Genomic DNA, 18,497 nt, shown 5'->3' with positions numbered 1-18,497 from the left:
CATGCCATTTTTAGGGTGCGTATTATACATGGAAAAAAACGGTATTTGAACAAGGCCTAAACAATGTTATAACCCACAAATCCTCCGTGTGTGTGTGCGTGCGTGTTCATATGTGCGTGTGTGTTCATATGTGTATATATATATGTTCATGTGTGTATATATATATATATATTCATATGTGTGTGTATATATATATATATATATTCATATGTGTGTATATATATATATATATATATTCATATGTTTATATATATTATATGAATATATATACATATATATTCATTCATATATATATATATATATGTAAACATATTTTTTTAATAAAGTCACAATGGTCCACTGAGGAGGACTGGATCCTGGTTCTCTAGCATTTTAATGTTTCCTGCTCATAGATGAGGATCATCAAAACTACAGTTGAAATTGTACTCGGGAACATGAATTGTACACGTCCGTGGTATGATGGTAGCCTTGTCTTAAACCCTTAGCTGATTCTTTTTAGCACTTGATGTTTTTATATGTAGAGATATTCATTTTGCATAAGTCAGTGCTGCGCCAAAACGTGGCATGCAGCCTGTTTTTCCCATCAGTGGAGAACTCGGAGAAATTGCATTTTAGTATCACTGTTGATACTGTGAGTCCAAGAAATGTCAAATAGTTTGTGCCATAAGAGACTGTGCTTGCCTTCCCACCCCTAAGAAAGCAGATTTGAGTTGATTTTAGTTTTCTTCCTGAGCAATAGAATTTGAACAATCCGTTAGATTGGAGTTTCAGTGCCGTGCAACGAAGTGGTTATTATCTATATTTTGATTACATTTTTTTTACTGGGTGACTGGACAAACTCAACGATGGTCCACCAACAACCCAAAGTTTCTAAGTTTTTAGACGTATAATTTCTTGATTAAAAACAGGGAGCCTTTTTTTCTTTAATTTCCAAAACACCCAATTGTGAGTCATGTAAAAAAAGAAATTATACTTAAATAAAGTCGCATTCAACCTCATTTGGCCTGCATTGTTTAGGTCGGCCTTTGGTTACTGATGATGTGCTTGCAATGTTGACCTCTTACCTACCGTAAGTGGCCAAAATCTGGAGCTGGCAAGAGTTCCCTAAAGCATCATTTTCAAAACGCTTCAAGGCATTTTCATTTGCTTAACTTTGTCTTGCTATCTGCTTCTATCCATCAATGGGTGAATCTTTCCATATTTGGCAGTCTGAAGGATATTAATGAAGACGTTTTGGTTCACTCTTATCCCGTATGTATATTTTTTTCACCACAAAGTTTAGAAAGTGAAACCAAATCTCTCATATTTCCACAATGACTTTTTCTTTTTTGAAGACCCTTCAATTTATGAAACTTAAATTGTATGTAATTGCTGTGTGGAAAAATCCTAGCTAGATTTATTTTGAATTCTATTTTGTATTGTACCGATTGTCTTTTATTTGGCATTGTATAATACATACTTGTATGTTGTATTTGATTATGATCCAAGCCAATATTGTCACGTACTGTATGTTTGATACAGACGTTCGAGCAAAAAAAAAAAAAAGATTCATTTATATAATTACTTGAAAGGCAACAAAGCATGCAAAGAAAGCCTTTTGCTGCGTGACGATGGAAAAGGTATCGTCGTTATGCACCAGGAGTGGCGAAATAAAGGAGTGCCGTGTACAACTTTTGCAATTTGCGCTGATGACGTCACCAAGCCCCCATCTTTTTCAGTTCGCCTGCGCTTTGACACTTTGTTCTGTCAAACGGCGCAAAGCACCCCGCGTACACTAAGTACACGCTTGCGTCGGGTGGTAAGCCAGGGTCACGCAGGTGCTTCAAAGAGTCACAGTTCAATATGTCAGTCTTTTTTTTTTTTTTTTTTTAGGTCACCGGCGATAGCATTTTGTAGCGGTACACACAAAATGAAACGATAAAGCCTGAAAAGCAGTGGGAAGAGCAAAATCCTATTGAATCCCCACCCCGAGATTGTTCCAATAAAAACTATTTTGTTGTTGTTGCAGGATTTGTTTCTAAATGACGGCCTGTGCATTGTGCTTACACAATCGTGTCCAAATGACTTAGGGCAGTGGTTCGGTGAGTTAGTCTCAGGGGTTCGGCCGAGCCTCCATTGTGGAGGTCTGAACAAACATGATTTGTCGTGTAAAAAATAAATAAAACAGCAAAAGTCAGACTGATTTGCAGGAGTGTAATTCGTTGAGTTCCTGCATTGTGTTGGTTTTTTTCTTTGAACAAGGTGATGTTCATGCACAGCTTTTTTTTGTGCTCCAGAAAAAAACATGAATGTCTTGAATTTGGAAAAAAAATAAAAAATAATAGGGCTCAAGGTTATCTCGTGAAGATACACGAAAGAGAAACAAGCAATTCGCCATCAATGGTACGCAACTGGCATGATAGGGAAAACCCCCCACATAATATTTATTAGGATCTTGTTTGATATCAAACAAGAACAACTCGACCAAATACCCTTACGTACTTTTTTTCTGCCGTAAACGATAGCAATATCACGATTTCACTCATTTAATTTGCGTTTTCATTGTGATATTCGTTACATCGTGTTTTTCGGGCTGAGTTACTCGTGTTTGCGACTTTTTTGAAGTGGCACGCGTTTGTTTTGGGGATCGTTATTACATTTCGTATGGACGCAAAAAAGACGAGCGAGCCGCTATATGGCGTAAGACAAAGGGGGTTATGTAAGGTTACGCGGCCGCTTTTGCGTACGTGTATCACGCACGCACGCACGCACGCACGCACTCGTCATAAAGTTCCCAAATGCAGCCAATGAACGAGCAACAAATGTGCAAACTTTCGAAGCGCCATTGAAGATGACGGCGATTGAGCGCTTTATAGGAAGCTCGCTCGCTGAGTTCTTTCGGCTCGTTTGGTTCAGTGGATTCGCCTGCTCGCACCTCTTCACGCGGCTCCAGCTCCAGCACCAGCAGCAGCAGCAGGTCCGAACGCTCCCTCCCTTCCTAGTCATCATCGAAAGAAGATGAACTTCTCCAAGCTGCTGTGCTTGGTGCTCGTGTACAGCGAGCAATTTGGGCAAGGTAAGGCCGTTGAATTCAATTACTATGTTGCTAACCATTTTGCGCAAGCTTTTAGGCGCATGAATAAAACTGGACTTAGGAGACGACGCTTTTGTTGTGTGCGCCTTGCTTTTTCTCTGCCACAGCTCTTCACTTATACACTATAAAGAATAAATTCGGATTTTTGTTAACACATTGAAATCAATGTTGCATTCTTAAAGAGAACGTGGCGCTTTTTGAAGATAGATAACTTTACCTTGATTTCAAAGAAAGCCTATTTAAAAAATGTATATATGTGCAAACGGTATACTCTTAAAAAGAATTAATTCAGACTTGATTTCCCCAACAGTTAAAGGAATCACATTTTGCATTTTGAAACAACGTGGTGTTTTTTATTTAATATACGTAGTTAATCAAAATGTTACCTTGATTTCAAACAAAGCCTTTAAAAAAACAACAACTTCTAAACCACTCGTTGCAAACGGTATACACTGTTAAGAATGAATTGCGATTTTTAAAAAAAAATTAAAGGCAATCACATTTTGCATTTTCAATCGGAACATGGCGTTTATTGACTGCAGATAATCAAAATGTTACCTTGATTTCAAAGAAAGCCTTTTAAATAAAACAACAACATTCAAAACCACTCATGGAAACTTTGATTGCAAACGGTATTCACTGTTAAGAATGAATTCCGACTTTTTAAAAAAAAAAAAAAATTAAATCACATTTTGCATTTTCAAACGGAACATGGCGTTTTTTGACTATAGATAAAATATGTTACCTTGATTTCAAAGAAAGCCTTTTTAAAGAAAAAACAACATTCAAAACCACTCATGGAAACTTTGATTGCAAACGGTATACACTGTTAAGAATGAATTCCGATTTTTTTTTAAACAAAGGAAATCACATTTGTAAGTGTTGCCTTGGTTTCAAAGAAAGCCCATTTAAAACAAAACATTTAAAACCATTTTCATTGCAAACCGTATACATTCTAAAGAATTTTTTTTCCAACAAAGGGAATCAGTTTCCATTTTCAAACCGATCATGACGTGGTTTGAATATTTTCAAAATGTTACCTTGGTTTCAAAGAAAGCCTATTTAAAGAAACATTTCAAACCACTTGCAATTAAGAATAAATTCTGATTTTTTTTAAACATGCGTATTTTGAATATAAACAAAATGTTATCTTGGTTTCAAACAAAGCCTATTTCAAACAAAACCTTTCAAACCACTTTCATTGCCAGGGAATGAAAATGTTATCTTTGGTTCAAAGAAAGCCTGTCCAAAACCAAACATTTCAAACCGCTCATGGAACAAACAAGAAGGGTGAATTAAATTTGGTCTTATTAATAGCGGATTACTGTTTGGGGCCAGTGCCAACTCTTTCTCTCGCAAACCAAAAAGTAACATAACAAAGACAACAATTGACAATGGCTAAAGGAATATTCAGAAATGAAAACGGCAAATAGCGTCTAACAGTCTTTCCTCAAATGTGTACTTTGCACACAGACCAGACCAGAGTGAGTGAGTGATGATATACTTTGCCCTCTTCTGCTTTTGTAGTGCTGGCAACAGTGCAGACAACAGACGAATGCAAGGGCAACACTGGTGGCTCAGCTGTGACGTGCAAGCGCAAGAAGGGCGAAACCGTCAAATTGACAATCGCAGGCACAGCTAGCAAGCTTGTCAAATGGAAGAAAGGAACTACTCCAATTGTGGCAGACACTGATAAGTCTCAGTTCGATCCTAGCAACAAAAAAGTACTGACTATCCTGAAACTGCAAGAAGGCGACGAGGGAACCTACACGGCCACGGACGGCGGCCTCACAAATCCAGAAATGTTCGACGTCCAAGGCAAGCCGCTTGCCACTTCTTGTGCACCATTTCTTTCCCCTTTGGTCACTTGTGCTTTTCTTGTGCTGGCAGTGGTACCAGTCTGCACGGGCAAGCAGTCTGAAACGGTGACATGCAAGGGCAAGCAGGGTGGAGAGCTCCAATTGAAGATCTCAACAACCACTGCTACAAAGGAGGTCGACTGGACGAAGGGAACCGTCCCCGTTAGTGGAGATAAGTACACCTTGCCTGCCCCCAACAACGTTCCCCTGACGATCCTGGATCTGGCAGCCGGGGACGAGGGAGAGTACACGGCCGCGGAAGGCGGCCTCGCAAAGCCAGAAGTGTTCGACGTCCAAGGCAAGCCGCTTGCCACTTCTTGTGCACCATTTCTTTCCCTTTGGTCACTTGTGCTTTTCTTGTGCTGGCAGTGGCGCCAATCTGCACGGGCAACAGTGCCACACCCAAGACGTGCGAGGGCACCCTGAACAAAGACCTCGTATTGAAAGTCGGAAGCACAGCTACCAAAAAGGTCGTCTGGAAGAAGGACAACAAACCTCTTACCGGTGTCAAATACGTCAAAAGCGGAACAGATGACATTAAGCTGAGGATCACCAACCTGGTAGCAAACGACGCGGGAACCTACACGGCCAGCTACAACGCTGCCGACGAAGAGTCCTTCACCGTCAACATTCCGGGTGAGTTTGATTGACCCGAAAACATTTTGCATTTCATTGGCAGTGGAAACCAACCAATAAGCAAGCCCATTCAGCAGCACTTTTTGTTTTACAAACCGCACTCGCAGTACTGCGCGCAAAAGTGTGCGGCAAGTTCAAACGTTGCCACCTGACCTTCTCCAATTGCCATTCTCCCATTCAGGTGTGTCAGGAACCAATGCGGGCGGCGCCAAAAAGGAGTCAACTGAGAACGGCAAGGACAACAGCGGCGGCGGCGGCAGCAGTAACAGCGGCACTGACCAAGTCAATTTGGGCGAGGGCAAGGGCACGGGCAAGGGCGCCGGCGATCACGGCGGCGGCGTCGGCGGCCTGTCCTACTCACCTGCTCTGCTGGTGACGGTCACCCTGGTGCATCTGCTGCTTCAGCTGGCCGCCTAGAAGACAGCAAGCCGAAGGCGGAGGGAGAAAAAGTGACCGCCAGCCATTGATTGACCACTGCATGCATTCTGCCGTTGATTTGCCACTATAGGCGCATTTAGGCATTGATTAAGCTTCCATTTACCACTGTAGGTGCATTTAGTTCAGTTTTGCCACTAGGCGTATTTAGTCGTTGATTAAGCTTACCTTTGCCGCTCACTGTCGGCGCATTTAATCATTAATTTTTGGCTTAGGTTTGCCACTGTATGCGCATTTTGCTTATCAAACTCGATTGTTCTTTTTCCCCCCCCCTATAATAAAATGATCAATCCTTGTTCTGAATGATACATGGCGAAGGGTTGAATTTCGATTCCGCGAATCCAGATCTTCCTTCAAATTGTCTTCACTTATATCCTGGCAAAACAAGGTTGAATTTGTGTGAGTGAGGCTTGGCCAGTGACTTTGTAGTGTACATACACTATGTATTTACGTGGTTTATTTTTCAAGCCCTTTGTAGATGTTCCCTTCCAGGCCGCATTGCTTGAGCAGAATGCTCGTTTTGAGTTGTCGATGCAAGCATTGACGGGTCATCCGTGAGTCACTGCCCTCTTTTTTTTTTAAATCAAACTCCACGCTCCTGTTGCTCACCGCCAAATAGCCAACGCAGCATTTTAGCCGCTGCAAATCCGCGCAGCAACCAGCAACTATCGCAGAGTGTGCGATGAGAAGGTATCCAATCAAATAGATTCTTTTTATAGCACCCCCAATGTATGTAGAAACATTCGATACTCCCGGTTTTTAATCATATGAACATTGTATACGGCTTTCATATTTCAAGATCGCAATCATCTGCCAATTTAGACCTGAAATAATCATTTAAAATAACAAAAATCCAGCAAATCATTTTCACAGATCTTGTTGCATAATTTCTCACACTGGAGAACCAAGTAATAGTATAAGAAGTTTGCCGGCTACCAGCTAAAGTGTCTTTGTGTGCGTTGCCAGATGCCTAAGCAGAGGATTTGCTGAGCAGCTCGTAAAAAGCCAGCGCTTGCAGCAGAGCGTCGCAGAGCTCTTCTCCTCCGCCTCTTCTGCTGCTCATCTGGAACCAGTTCCTGTATTTGACCAGCAGCTCTGGCGGGAAGTTGATCCGTGGCATCTTCTGTGTCACGGACTCCGTCATCAGCCGCCGCACCACCTGCGCCCCGCTAGTCCGTGACTCGCCCACCATGAGTCCGAAGTGGCGTCCCACGGCAGTCCGCATCATGTTCAGAACTCTGTCATGAGAAGATTCTGCTTAAGATGTCGGCGTCATCAGAAAGTCAACCTCAAAGAAAAAGCCCCGAACCTGGGAGGAATGTTGGTGTCCTGTGGGAAGTTTCTGGGCTCCAGGAGCGCAAACAACATGGCCTCCACCGCCCTCAAGTGCGCCATGACTGGGAACAGCGCCGTGTTCTGAACGGAAATGGAGGGCTTCTCGATGATGTAAAAGTCCGCCGAAGGGAGGAGGGACACCACCGCTGACACCTGGATGCTCGCAAAGTCGCACGCCATTTTCGCACCACGAGGTAGGTCATCCATTAAAGAACAATGAAGAAATCAAGAACGAGACTCACGTCGTTTAAGTATGACGACGCCATGTAGGTGCCCTTTAAGAAGTTTGGACAATCAAGGTGCTGCCAGTCCATGACGGTCATCCCTGGGCCCACGTGTGCCCACGCTATTCGATTAGTGGCGCACACGAGTGAAACGATGGAACTGGCATCCTGGATTTCGCAATGACATCGTAAAAACAAGATTCATCAAACAATTCATCAACAGTATCTTGCCAATTACATTGTGGTCTGGGGCAAAAAGAACCATCATTGCTGGTGTAAAGCCACAAGGATCTTTACCTCCAGCCAGGACCTGTCCACCTCAGGCCTGATAAACTTTGCTAGCTGGATGCGCGCCCTCTTCCTCTTCCCCGGGTTGAGGATGGACTCAAACACCACAAGAGCGCTCTTGTGCTTAAGCAGCGGCACGTTAACCACGCTCTCCAGTGTCTTAAAGGGGCCGTGTTTGCTCCGGTACTCCACGATATTGGCCGACTTACGCCCTCGGAGGAGCTTGACGCCCGCCAGCTCGGTGAGCGAGGCGTTGTTGAGCAACGAGAGGATGGCGTCGCGTTGCTCCGAGGTGTAGCAGGCATCGAGAGGAGCGGCGGGCCCCTCGCTGTCATCATCCTCTTCGCAGGGTGGTGAGATGGTGCTGTTGAGGCTCTCGAATCCCGCCACTGGGATTCTGCTCCTCCAGCAGCACGTGCACTGAAGGTAGCGCAGCTCCATCTCGGAGGGGGAACCTGGTCGCGGGTAGCGGAGCAAGCCTGGGTGACCAATATACCGACCTACACAGGGAACACAAGCTGTTTATTACGGCTGGTAAGTACACATTCAGGTATCTGTATTTTATAAACAAACAACTTTTACTACGAACGTTTAAAAACGATTAGCTGCACTTTGTAATTCTTACGCTATTTTATCTGCTTAATTGGCTATTCATGTGGATTAGAATATAATGAAAATTCAGAGCACTTAATTCAACAGCCGTTTAGATTCTGACACATCACGAATATGCAGTACTCTGTCAGTGTAAGACACCGGCTTTGATTTTCCAAAATCTCCTCTTTGTCCTGGGGAGGAAAAAAGTATACCTTTAAGATGTGCCCGCCCCCACACACACAAACACACACCCATTTGTCATTCTTGACCAATTCGTATTATTTGTCGTCGTCCACAACGGTATGAACGCGTGTGATCTAGACAGTGAAGACTTTTACCACCTTTGACATTCTTAGTAAGTTTTTCATTTTGCATTGGATCGATCGTTTTAAAACAGCGTGAGCAAACGTGTTAGTTGGAAACGATTTTACATGTAAATCACAATTTGTGCGAGCAAACTATCCAGGCGCTGCAATGAAATAGGTACCTGAATGCTACTTACGGCTATGGGCAACAGACGACAACACTCGCCTGACGACCCACATGTTTACTACTGAAGTCTTTCAAAACTAACTGTTATATTAATTGGGTCATTGCGTTAAGTATTCTGTTGTTCGGTCCCGTAGTTGCTGTCCGATGCGTTAAAAATGTCCGGTGTAAACAAGCACATGGCTTTACGTTCCGTAGATCTCTTTTTTTTCATATCGTTTGTTTTGTCAATTTTATTTTCCAAACCGCGTTTAAAAAAAAAAAAAGGGACTTGATCTGTATTTACAATAGCAGAATTTATGCCAAAGTTGAAAAGTTATGTTAAGTTACCTCCTGGCCTGTTTTATTTTTTCATTTTTTATTTTTAACTTTCCTGTTGTCATAACTTTTTGAACATCAAACCGTTTGTTCTCATTAGGGTCGTGGGAGAGCCGTAGATTTAAATTGTAATGTAATATTAATAAAATAAAAGTGTAAGGTTGTTTTAATAACTTTTAGTTTCTGTTTTTTCAGAGGTATTTTTTCTAGTTAATTTTCTTTTCTTATTTATTTTTTACAATCGTCACTTCCCTATCTCGGTCAGCTGATTTGGAGGGGCGTGGTCAAAGAAACTAGCTACCTCCTGCTAAATTCCGTCAGAGTAGATTAGCCAAGCTCCCTGCACTTACGCCGAGGGTTCGCTCTGCACTTTATGTCTTACGACTCACTTGGTAACATAAACGGCGTATCTTACAAATATTTTTGCTTTTCCACTTGCTATCGGCGCCGTGACATGCAAACGTAGCGGCTAGCTAGCTATCTTGCTAGCTGGAGGCTTGTGCGCGTCCTCCTTGCCCACGGGAGCATAAATGTGTGACAAGTTGTGCGACCGTGGCGTAGGTGAACAACACACCAGGGACGATGCGCAAGGACGTCAGAATCTTACTGGTTGGCGAACGTAAGTGGACCTTTTCATTTATATGACTGCTATGCTGCGTAATGACTATCCGCATTACTTAAGGGATGCTATTCATTTTCCACAGAATGCGCATCCCTTTCATTATTGCAACAACCACAAACCTATCTTAAACGCGTGTTTACACACCTGTGTGTGTGTGGAGTTTGCATTTCCTTATTTGTTCTCACATTTGATTGATCAATAAATGTCCTTCATACATACAATTCTTAAAGACGCTACTGTAACATGACACCCAACAGGCAACCTGGTGGTTTCCGCATACACCGTAATGCGTTTAGATTTAACTCTGTTGAAACATCTCTATTTTATTCATTGGTCAATAGTTGGTCTAAGGTTGGTGCATTGACCACTCAATTCCTGTTTTTGGATTAATAGCCAAGGTGGGAAAGACATCACTCATCATGTCTCTGGTCAGCGAGGAATTCCCAACTGTGGTAAGGATGATTTTTTATTTATTATTATTTTTTTTTAAGTTAGATTTCACAGAGAGTAAAAGTCATCTCATGAGAAGAGCTCAGCCTGACTATTGGAAGTGACGTGAATGTTTTCTGTCAGGTTCCTTACCGAGCTGAAGAGATAACTATTCCTGCAGATGTCACTCCAGAGAGAGTGCCCACGCATATTGTGGACTATTCAGGTACAATTAAAAGCCAGAGAATAGGTGTTTCTATTGTGCGACCTGTCAGAAAAATCTTCATGAACTACACATGCCGTGTTTTAAGTAGCATTTCAACATTTGTTATTGTCACACATTTGTAAAAAAAAAAAAGTCTAGCAGAATTAAAAAGCCAAACAACTTATTGTTTGAAGATAAGCAGTATGTTGGTAAACTTATTTTTTAATGCTCGTCATTCGCCGCCATGCTGTCTACTGAATGTCTGCTTTTGAAATGAATTTATACATTTAATTAATGTTGAATGAACTGTTGTATTGTACTGAGTAATCAAGCTTATTTTTAAAGTTTCATTTGTTATATTTTTATTTTGGTTTATCATACCCTCTGTCTTGCTTGTGCAGATGCTGAGCAGACAGATGAGCAGTTGTTCCAAGAGATCTCAAAGGTCATTATTTTTTTTCCCCCTTCATGTAAAGTGAAGGACTGACTTCAACAAGTACTTACCGGCCTCCTGTCTCTTTTCCTGTAGGCAAACGTGATTTGCATTGTGTACTCGGTCAACAATAAGACATCGATAGAGAAGGTAATAATAATAATAATAATGACCATCCTGATGCTAATAGCTAGGTTCTAAAGGCTAGCTAGTACTGCTGCCACACAGTTCTGAGGTTCTGGGTTCAAAGTCACAGTGCCGACCCTTGCCCGGTGTGGAGTTTGCATGTTTACCCCGTTTCAATAGATATAAAAGATATAAAACAGCAATATGCATTGAAACGGGTGTACTAACCCTTAATATAACGGCGTAAACCGAGTATTTCTGGGAATAGTTTGACCATAGCATTTCTTTTGTTCTTTGGTTTAGGTGACCAGCTATTGGATCCCCCTCATTCTTGACAACACGGACAAGGATAGCAGGTTTGTGTTTTGTCTACATTTTAGAGCAGCACTTGTTTTGTTTTGTAGCGTTGTCAATCAAAACTGAGAATTGGTGTCAGAATATTTGGTGAAATGTGATTGGTAGACACATTTTTTTCCACTTTTTCCAGAAACGCAACTATTTGTGTACTGTAATGCGATAGAAAGTCAACTTTCCACAACGTGGCCTTTAATTTTGTATGTGTGTGTGTGTTACTGTGTGGCCAGGGTTCCTCTCATCCTGGTGGGAAACAAATCTGACCTGGTGGAGCACAGTAGCATGGACACCATCCTGCCAATTATGAACCAGTACAGCGAGATTGAGACCTGTGTCGAGGTGGGAAAGTTTTCTCACTCATAAAAGAGCGCAAGCGCATTAATCTTATCGACTCAATGCGGTCACTAAAAACGCATCATGAAATATTTTTTTGATTTGCCATCATAATGCTGAATAGCAGCCACTGTTAGTTGCAGTACCAGAACATTTTTAGCCCAATTTAATAACCTGCCATGCCATCTTAGTTTGTGATTTTAAACTTTAATATAAGATAGTTTAATCATCTTTTGGGGTTTGGAGACTAATCTAATGCTATTCTTCTGAGTTAATTTGTTAAATCTAGTGGCATACTAATGCCTTCCCACATACGGGTCATCACCTGTCTTTTCGCAGACAGGATAATCAGAGCAGTCAGGGTGCTCAGACGGATCCTGTGTTTTAATACCCTGTCTGACCGCCCCTGACACACACACGTGGACATGCACGTTGGGCAAGAAAATGTCCCAAGGCTTTTTTTTTCTTTTTTTTTTTTAAACTACAAAGTCATGTGCTTCCATTCTTGTTTTTAGTGCTCCGCAAAGAATCTGAAGAACATCTCTGAGCTGTTCTACTATGCCCAAAAGGCTGTGCTCCATCCCACGGGGCCTCTTTACTGTCCAGAGAAAAAAGATGTAAGTGTTAAATAATACCTAATGAATGCCTGATGAATTGTAGTACATAACAATGCTTAAGCTCTCAACATAATGTGTGTTGTTCTTTCATGCCACACATTTATAAGTTTGAGACACTGACATTTTGATTTAACTTATTTTTTTAATTTAGCTGGTCTCTGTTAATTTCTCATCAGTATTTTATTCATTTATCTAGCAAAATAATAATTGTTAACATCCCATTTAAAAAAAAAATTCCTCCCCCCCCATGTTTTGACATGTTTTTTCCAACATCATCTACAAATGACCTGGCCCATCTGTCTGTTTGGGAAAAAAAAAAATCGAATGTGGCCCTTGAGCAGAAACATGTGAATGTAAAAGCATCATAAATTTGTGTTTTTCTTTCTAGATGAAGCCACTCTGTATAAAAGCACTGACGCGAATCTTCAAAGTGTCCGACTTGGACAACGACGGTATTCTCAACGATAGTGAGCTCAACTTCTTTCAGGTAATTAATGCTTCTCTTAGCTGATACTATTGAACATCGCCTGCTTCCAAAATGATTCAACAAATGTTATTTTATGTCCGCATAGAGAACATGTTTCAACCTGCCATTGGAGCCGCAAGCCTTGGAGGATGTGAAAAATGTCGTGAGGAAAAATTTGAGTGACGGAGTGTGCGACAATGGACTCACTCTAAAAGGTTGCCACTCTTAAAAACCCGGGGGCTCAATTTGAGGACATTTCTATATCTCGAGTCTTAATATGAGCCATGTCACTTCTTTCTTTTCCCGCTCTAGGCTTCCTGTTCCTCCACACGCTTTTTATCCAGCGCGGGCGCCACGAAACCACGTGGACGGTGCTGAGGACATTCGGATATGACGACGACCTGGAGCTGAATCAGGACTACCTCTTCCCTCCGTATGTTTTGTCCATGCTGGCCCTCATTCTCAAATTCTTCTTCTCAAGTGACAGATGATTTTGACGGTGGTGTTACAGGCTGAAAGTTCCCCCTAACTGCACCACAGAGCTCAACCACACAGCCTACCTCTTCTTGCAGAGTGTCTTCGACAAACATGACAAGGTATAATCCTCGACTGCGTCTTTCTTTCAAGTCCGAAAAGCTGCTCAGCCTGCATTAGAGTCTATAACCTAAGTGCCCCCCCCCCACCACCATCTACTGAAGCTGACCCCCTGCTAAGGCTTGATTTCCCTTGCCGAGAAGAGAATTAGCGGTGAGCTTAGAGGGGAAAGTCCGACATTGAAAGTGTATCACGTGCTGTGCTCTGTCTGTGTTATCTCAGGATCGTGACTGTGCCTTGTCGCCGGAGGAGCTGCGGGACCTGTTTGATGTATTTCCCTACATGCCCTGGGGTCCTGACGTCCACAACACGGTGTGCACCAATGAGCAGGGCTGGATCACCTACCAGGGTTATCTCTCACAATGGACGTGAGTGGCCTCTTTTCTAAATTATGGGGGAGCACACATGAGGCTTGATCCCCATGCAGAAGACAATAATTTGGAGTTGTGATTATCTTTATTTGTGAAAATGTGGCGCTTTTAAATTTATTTTGAAAAATGGTCCACCATTTTTTTTTTTTTTGCCATTTGTTTATTTTCATTTCTTTGTATTTATATATTTTATTTATTTTGTTTTGGCGGTCTAGGTTAACAACTTATCTGGATGTGCAGCGTTGCCTGGAGTATCTGGGTTATCTTGGTTATTCAATCATTGCTGAGCAGGAGTCCCAAGCAACCGGGATAACAGGTGAACTGGACCGATGCGTTTTTGTCTATTTTTTTTTTTATTTGGAATGATTGCGACTGGCGAGCGTGACATGCACGGGACAGGTCCTAATTCATCTTGTGATGTGTTATAATTGCTTCCCCTACCCTGCCCCCATGCAGTGACCAGGGATAAAAAGATTGACTTGCAGAAGAAGCAGACACAACGCGGCGTCTTCCGCTGTAACGTCTTTGGAGATGTTGGCAGCGGGAAGAGTGGCTTTCTCCAAGCCTTTCTGGGGAGGAACCTAATGGTAAACCATAAAATGCGTCCGTCGTGAAAAATAAATAAGGCAGCTATTTGTCATCGTGGCTCGTCTTTGCGTAAAGATAATTGATTCCCTCAATTGCACACTTTTGAGATTATTCTTGTTTCAGCACCAGCAAATAATCAAAGAGGAACATAAATCCTACTACGCCATCAGCACGACTTTTGTTTACGGTCAGGAGAAGTATCTTCTAGTAAGTGTCTTGCTATAAGACTCATGACCATCTGAATGACTGTTTAGCAGAAGCAAAACTAAAGTCAACATTTTTTTTTTTCCCTTCCCTCTTTTCATTCTCAGCTTCATGAAGTGTTCCCCAACTTGGACTATCTGTCTGACGCCGACCTGGCCTGTGACATCATCTGCTTGGTTTATGACGTCAGCAACCCGTACTCCTTCGACTACTGCGCCAAAGTCTTCAAGGTACGTGTCAACATGCCAGCCGTACTTAAAAATGAATAAATAAAATCCTGGTTTGTTCACTCATACTTTCATAGCAACACTTTGTGGACTGCAAGATCCCGTGCATGATGATCGCGGCCAAGTCGGACCTGCCCGAGACCAAACAGTTGTACGGCTGCAGTCCTCTTGAGTTCTGCCGGAAGCATAAAATGCCTCCCCCGCAGTCGTTCACCTGCAACACTGCCGGAGCGCCCGACAGAGACATCTACACCAAACTTAGCACCATGGCCATGTACCCGTAAGTGTGCTCTCGCCGTCGACTCGCTCCATGTATGTCACAGGTGGTGCCACTAGGGGGCTGTATTTACTCGCTTTCCTTCCTTTCTTTCCGCAATTGACTTTCATTTCTTTCCTATTTTCTCTCCTTTCCAGATTTTCTTCCAGTCTTTTTTTCCCTTCCATTTTGTTTACTTTTTTTATTTCCTTGTTATTTTTTGCTCTTCTTCCCTTGTCTCTTCCCCTATCCTTTCTTTCTTTCATTGCTTCCTGACCGTTCACTTTTTGCCCTTTTCTTTCACGGCTTACTTTCTTGCTGTTTCTTTTCTTCCTCATTTCTTTTTCTTCCTTTCATTCATTTTGGAATCGTTGACCTGCTTCCTTCATTTTGTTCCTTTCTTTTCTATTTTTCTTTTTTCCATTACTTACCTTTTTCATCCCTCCCGTCACTTCTTCTGTTCCTTTCTTGACCTTTGTCCATTCCTTGCTTCATTTCCTTCCTCTTTCCTTTCTTGTTTTTCCCCGTCTTTCCTCCCCTTCACCTGCTGCAGGTCTGACTTAATATTCAACTTCTTTCCCTTGTGAGCGCGTCAGGAATCTGCCGGGGCTTGTCGTGGTGGATGTTGCACTACTTTGCTGCATCGCTCACTTGACTTCCCTCACTTCTCGCATCAGTACACTCGACTGCCCTGTGGCACTGCCCCCCCCCCCCTACACACACAGACACAGACTCAAACACAGAGATGCTCACATTGGATCCATGTGAAGGCATCGCGCTTTTGTTTAACTGCATTTTCTTGGACTTGATGTCTCCATATTGTTACCGCTTAATTCCCAGATTTCTACGTAATGTCAGGTCTTTCATCTCTCTCGTGTTTCTCCTCAGCCACGCTCGACTGCGCTGCATGTGCACTTGTAATCGCTGCACCTTCTGCTTGTGTCAGAACCTGCTCAACTCCGAGCTGCTGCAGACGGTCAGGGCCAAACTCCACGCTGTGGTTCTCCGCAGGTTCTAAGCCAAGCTCTTCTTTTTACTCATCCATGCATCACTCTTTGCCTTCATTTCCACATTTCCACACAAGTTACTTTGCAAGAGATGTATCAAAAAGTATGGGCGGGAAGTTGTACTTAAAAAAAAAAAAAAAGAAGCTGCCTTGGAAACTGTCATTAGGCAACTTTCACATTCTCTTCCATATTCTCTTGGTAACTAAATGCTTTTGCTTACATTCCTTGTCCAGCGTGTCGTTGAAATCATTTATATTTTCGCTCTTCTTTTTGTTGTCATTTTGTTTAGATTCTCATCTGCGGACTGTTATCCTTTCTCATCATTTTTGTCATCCTGTTTTGCACATCCCCTTATTCCCCACCTAACTGGCAAATCTCGGATGTGATGGATTTTTTCGCCTCTTGTCTGTCTTTGTCACAGACATATGAGCCAAGCGGACCTGAAGAGCTCCACCTTCTGGCTTCGAGCTAGCGTTGGCGCCACCATGTTTGCCGTGTTGGGCTTCGCAATGTACAGAGTTCTGCTCAAAGCGCGGTGATGCTTCTCATTACCTCCCACAAACTCTTCTATACGTAAAGGAACAAAAGTATTAAGACAGTCAACTTAAAGGAGACAGAAGAAGAAAATGCAATTTTGCAATGTTTCTGTTTGAAATGTGTTTCATTTTGCTTATTGTACATGTGTGGAGAAAAAAAAACCCAATATATTTATTTTGGAGGAATATAACAAGCAGCTGCGAATGGAAGTGTATTACAAGGGAATAAGGGTCTGTTTGATAAAAAAAAAAAAAGCCCCCCCCACACCAGTTTCCTGTTGAGTGAACTTGTCAAGCTGTGTAAGAGATGCAATATTTTAAATAGTGATAGTGTACATACTGTAAATAACTCTGAGCTTGACACTTAAGCATTGATAGTATTTATTTTTTGCCTTTTATGGCCAATCGAGTGGATGAGGAATTTGAACGGTTCAATTTACAGTCTTGCTGCAATACACTTGCATGTTTCATATTTTCTGACCACATTCCATGCATAACTTGCCATCATTATGTGCTATGTAGCTGAAAGTGCAAAAACACCCTGGTGGTCATTTTGAAATATTGAAAGAACTTCCCTGCAGCAGAAGATACAACCATGTCAGTCTGTAATGTACAACTGCCCACAGTGCAATTGACTGTACAGTGTTTACCAGGCCCCAACTTTTGGAAACAATAAATCCAAATTTTCTGTTTTGACATCATCTGCATTTTTCTATACACTTTATCGATGCTTTCTATTCCAGCGGACTTGATGAGCAAAAGAGACGTGAGCTGTTTTACCCCCACAATATAGTCCAATTTAACAACGGTTTCCCCCTTAACACTAGATGGCAGTATGGCAGAGAAAATCCAATTAAAACCAATTTAGAACGGACTCATTTGTTAAATCTTGCCATATTTTAGGTTATTCTCACTAAAGCCTATTACTGGCCGTAGATATTTTTTTGCAGCAAAACAAATCTTGCTTTTACACCATTCTATCGCTATTGCAACATCTGCTAAGCTTCTGTCACATCCTCCAGGCACCCTCACACTCACTATTATGTGACGTCTCCAGTTAATATATGGGTGCTTGTCTGAACTTCCCCGAGCATTTATTTATTTTTATTTATTTATTGTAGCTCACTCGACGGAGAAAGGGCAATTTAGTTTCGGTTATAGAAACGACAGATTCTGCCATTAAGTTCACAATACAATCAGTATAACAACACTCAACAGCAACATAAAAGGAACAAATACATGACTTCAACCAAGCGTGTGAGTGACAGTCAGCTGCTGAAATGGAGGAGAGCGAGGGGGGGGGGCTTTTCCCAATCTCCATCCTGGCTCTTCTCCCTCCGTGTGCGGAGCTCTGGAGCTGAACCAGCCTGCGGCGGAGGAGGACTTCAACACCGACATAGCAGACAGCTCTCACCACAACCCCCTGTGGGACTTCCATGAGGTGGAAATAGCAGACGCTCTAAACGGGGAGACGTGGGAAAAGGTATTGTGACGCACTTTAAAAAAAAAAAAAAAAGCAAGCTTCAGTGTTTACTTACCTCAATCTGGTTAAAATAGCGTATGGAACTCAATGTAATGCACTGTGTTAGTCGATGATGTCATTTTTATTTATTTATTTGAAATTTCAGAGTCCTCGACTCCTCGCTGCTGTTGCGCAGCATCCTGGCTGCTTCTCAAACTTGGACACTTGCCTCCTCCTCTCCTAACTGGGAATTGATTTCTCCTCAAAAAAGGACTTTGTTCTATGATTGATTTTTATTTTTATTTATTTGAGTTGACGAATGTGTCAACTTTTCCTCTAGCGGATGTGGAAGTAGCCTCTTCTCCGATGTTTTCTCCATCACTTGAACTCACCTCCCAACGATGGTGGTCAAGTAA

The 18,497-nt window shown here is 42.3% G+C and overlaps 3 protein-coding genes and 1 long non-coding RNA gene across 5 annotated transcripts in view; 2 read left to right on the top strand and 2 right to left on the bottom strand.

Annotated features, from left to right (window-relative positions):
- Nucleotides 1-2,705: 2,705 nt before the first annotated feature.
- LOC119121673 overlaps nt 2,706-18,497 on the top strand; it is a 296,445-nt gene continuing 280,653 nt past the window's right edge. Inside the window, exon 1 of the mRNA XM_037249543.1 lies at nt 2,706-3,055. Coding sequence (XP_037105438.1) covers nt 2,998-3,055 — 58 coding nt within the window. The 5' untranslated portion in view covers nt 2,706-2,997. The remainder of the gene's footprint in view (nt 3,056-18,497) is intronic.
- On the bottom strand, nt 6,931-9,111 carry tefm (transcription elongation factor, mitochondrial). Its single transcript, XM_037263177.1, has 5 exons — nt 8,947-9,111; nt 7,860-8,350; nt 7,581-7,730; nt 7,313-7,491; nt 6,931-7,241 (listed from the first exon to the last, which is right to left on the bottom strand). The coding sequence occupies exons 1-5, from the start codon at nt 8,987-8,989 to the stop codon at nt 6,974-6,976; spliced, it is 1,131 nt and encodes a 376-aa protein (XP_037119072.1). The 5' UTR covers nt 8,990-9,111; the 3' UTR covers nt 6,931-6,973.
- On the top strand, nt 9,532-17,289 carry rhot1b (ras homolog family member T1). Of its 2 annotated transcripts, XM_037262875.1 has the most exons (20): nt 9,532-9,870; nt 10,267-10,325; nt 10,447-10,528; nt 10,909-10,952; nt 11,037-11,090; nt 11,370-11,422; nt 11,651-11,759; nt 12,269-12,370; nt 12,759-12,857; nt 12,943-13,051; nt 13,149-13,269; nt 13,348-13,432; nt 13,653-13,798; nt 14,017-14,117; nt 14,258-14,388; nt 14,513-14,596; nt 14,701-14,823; nt 14,898-15,100; nt 15,965-16,087; nt 16,505-17,289. In XM_037262875.1, exons 1-20 carry the CDS (start codon nt 9,834-9,836, stop codon nt 16,620-16,622), a joined length of 1,983 nt encoding a protein of 660 aa, XP_037118770.1. In that variant the 5' UTR covers nt 9,532-9,833; the 3' UTR covers nt 16,623-17,289. The 2 variants fall into 2 exon arrangements, with proteins under 2 accessions (XP_037118770.1, XP_037118779.1); XM_037262884.1 differs by lacking the exon at nt 15,965-16,087 and having other exon boundaries at nt 9,534-9,870.
- Nucleotides 16,930-18,279, bottom strand: LOC119130089. Its single transcript, XR_005099361.1, has 2 exons — nt 18,158-18,279; nt 16,930-18,078 (listed from the first exon to the last, which is right to left on the bottom strand). It is a non-coding gene; the product is annotated as an uncharacterized LOC119130089 (long non-coding RNA).

Source organism: Syngnathus acus, chromosome 1 (genome assembly GCF_901709675.1).
Source record: "Syngnathus acus chromosome 1, fSynAcu1.2, whole genome shotgun sequence".
Classification (NCBI taxonomy): Eukaryota; Metazoa; Chordata; class Actinopteri; order Syngnathiformes; family Syngnathidae; genus Syngnathus; species Syngnathus acus.
The sequence above is the reverse complement of the archived record's forward strand: the minus strand, read 5'-3'. Positions and strand labels throughout refer to the sequence as shown.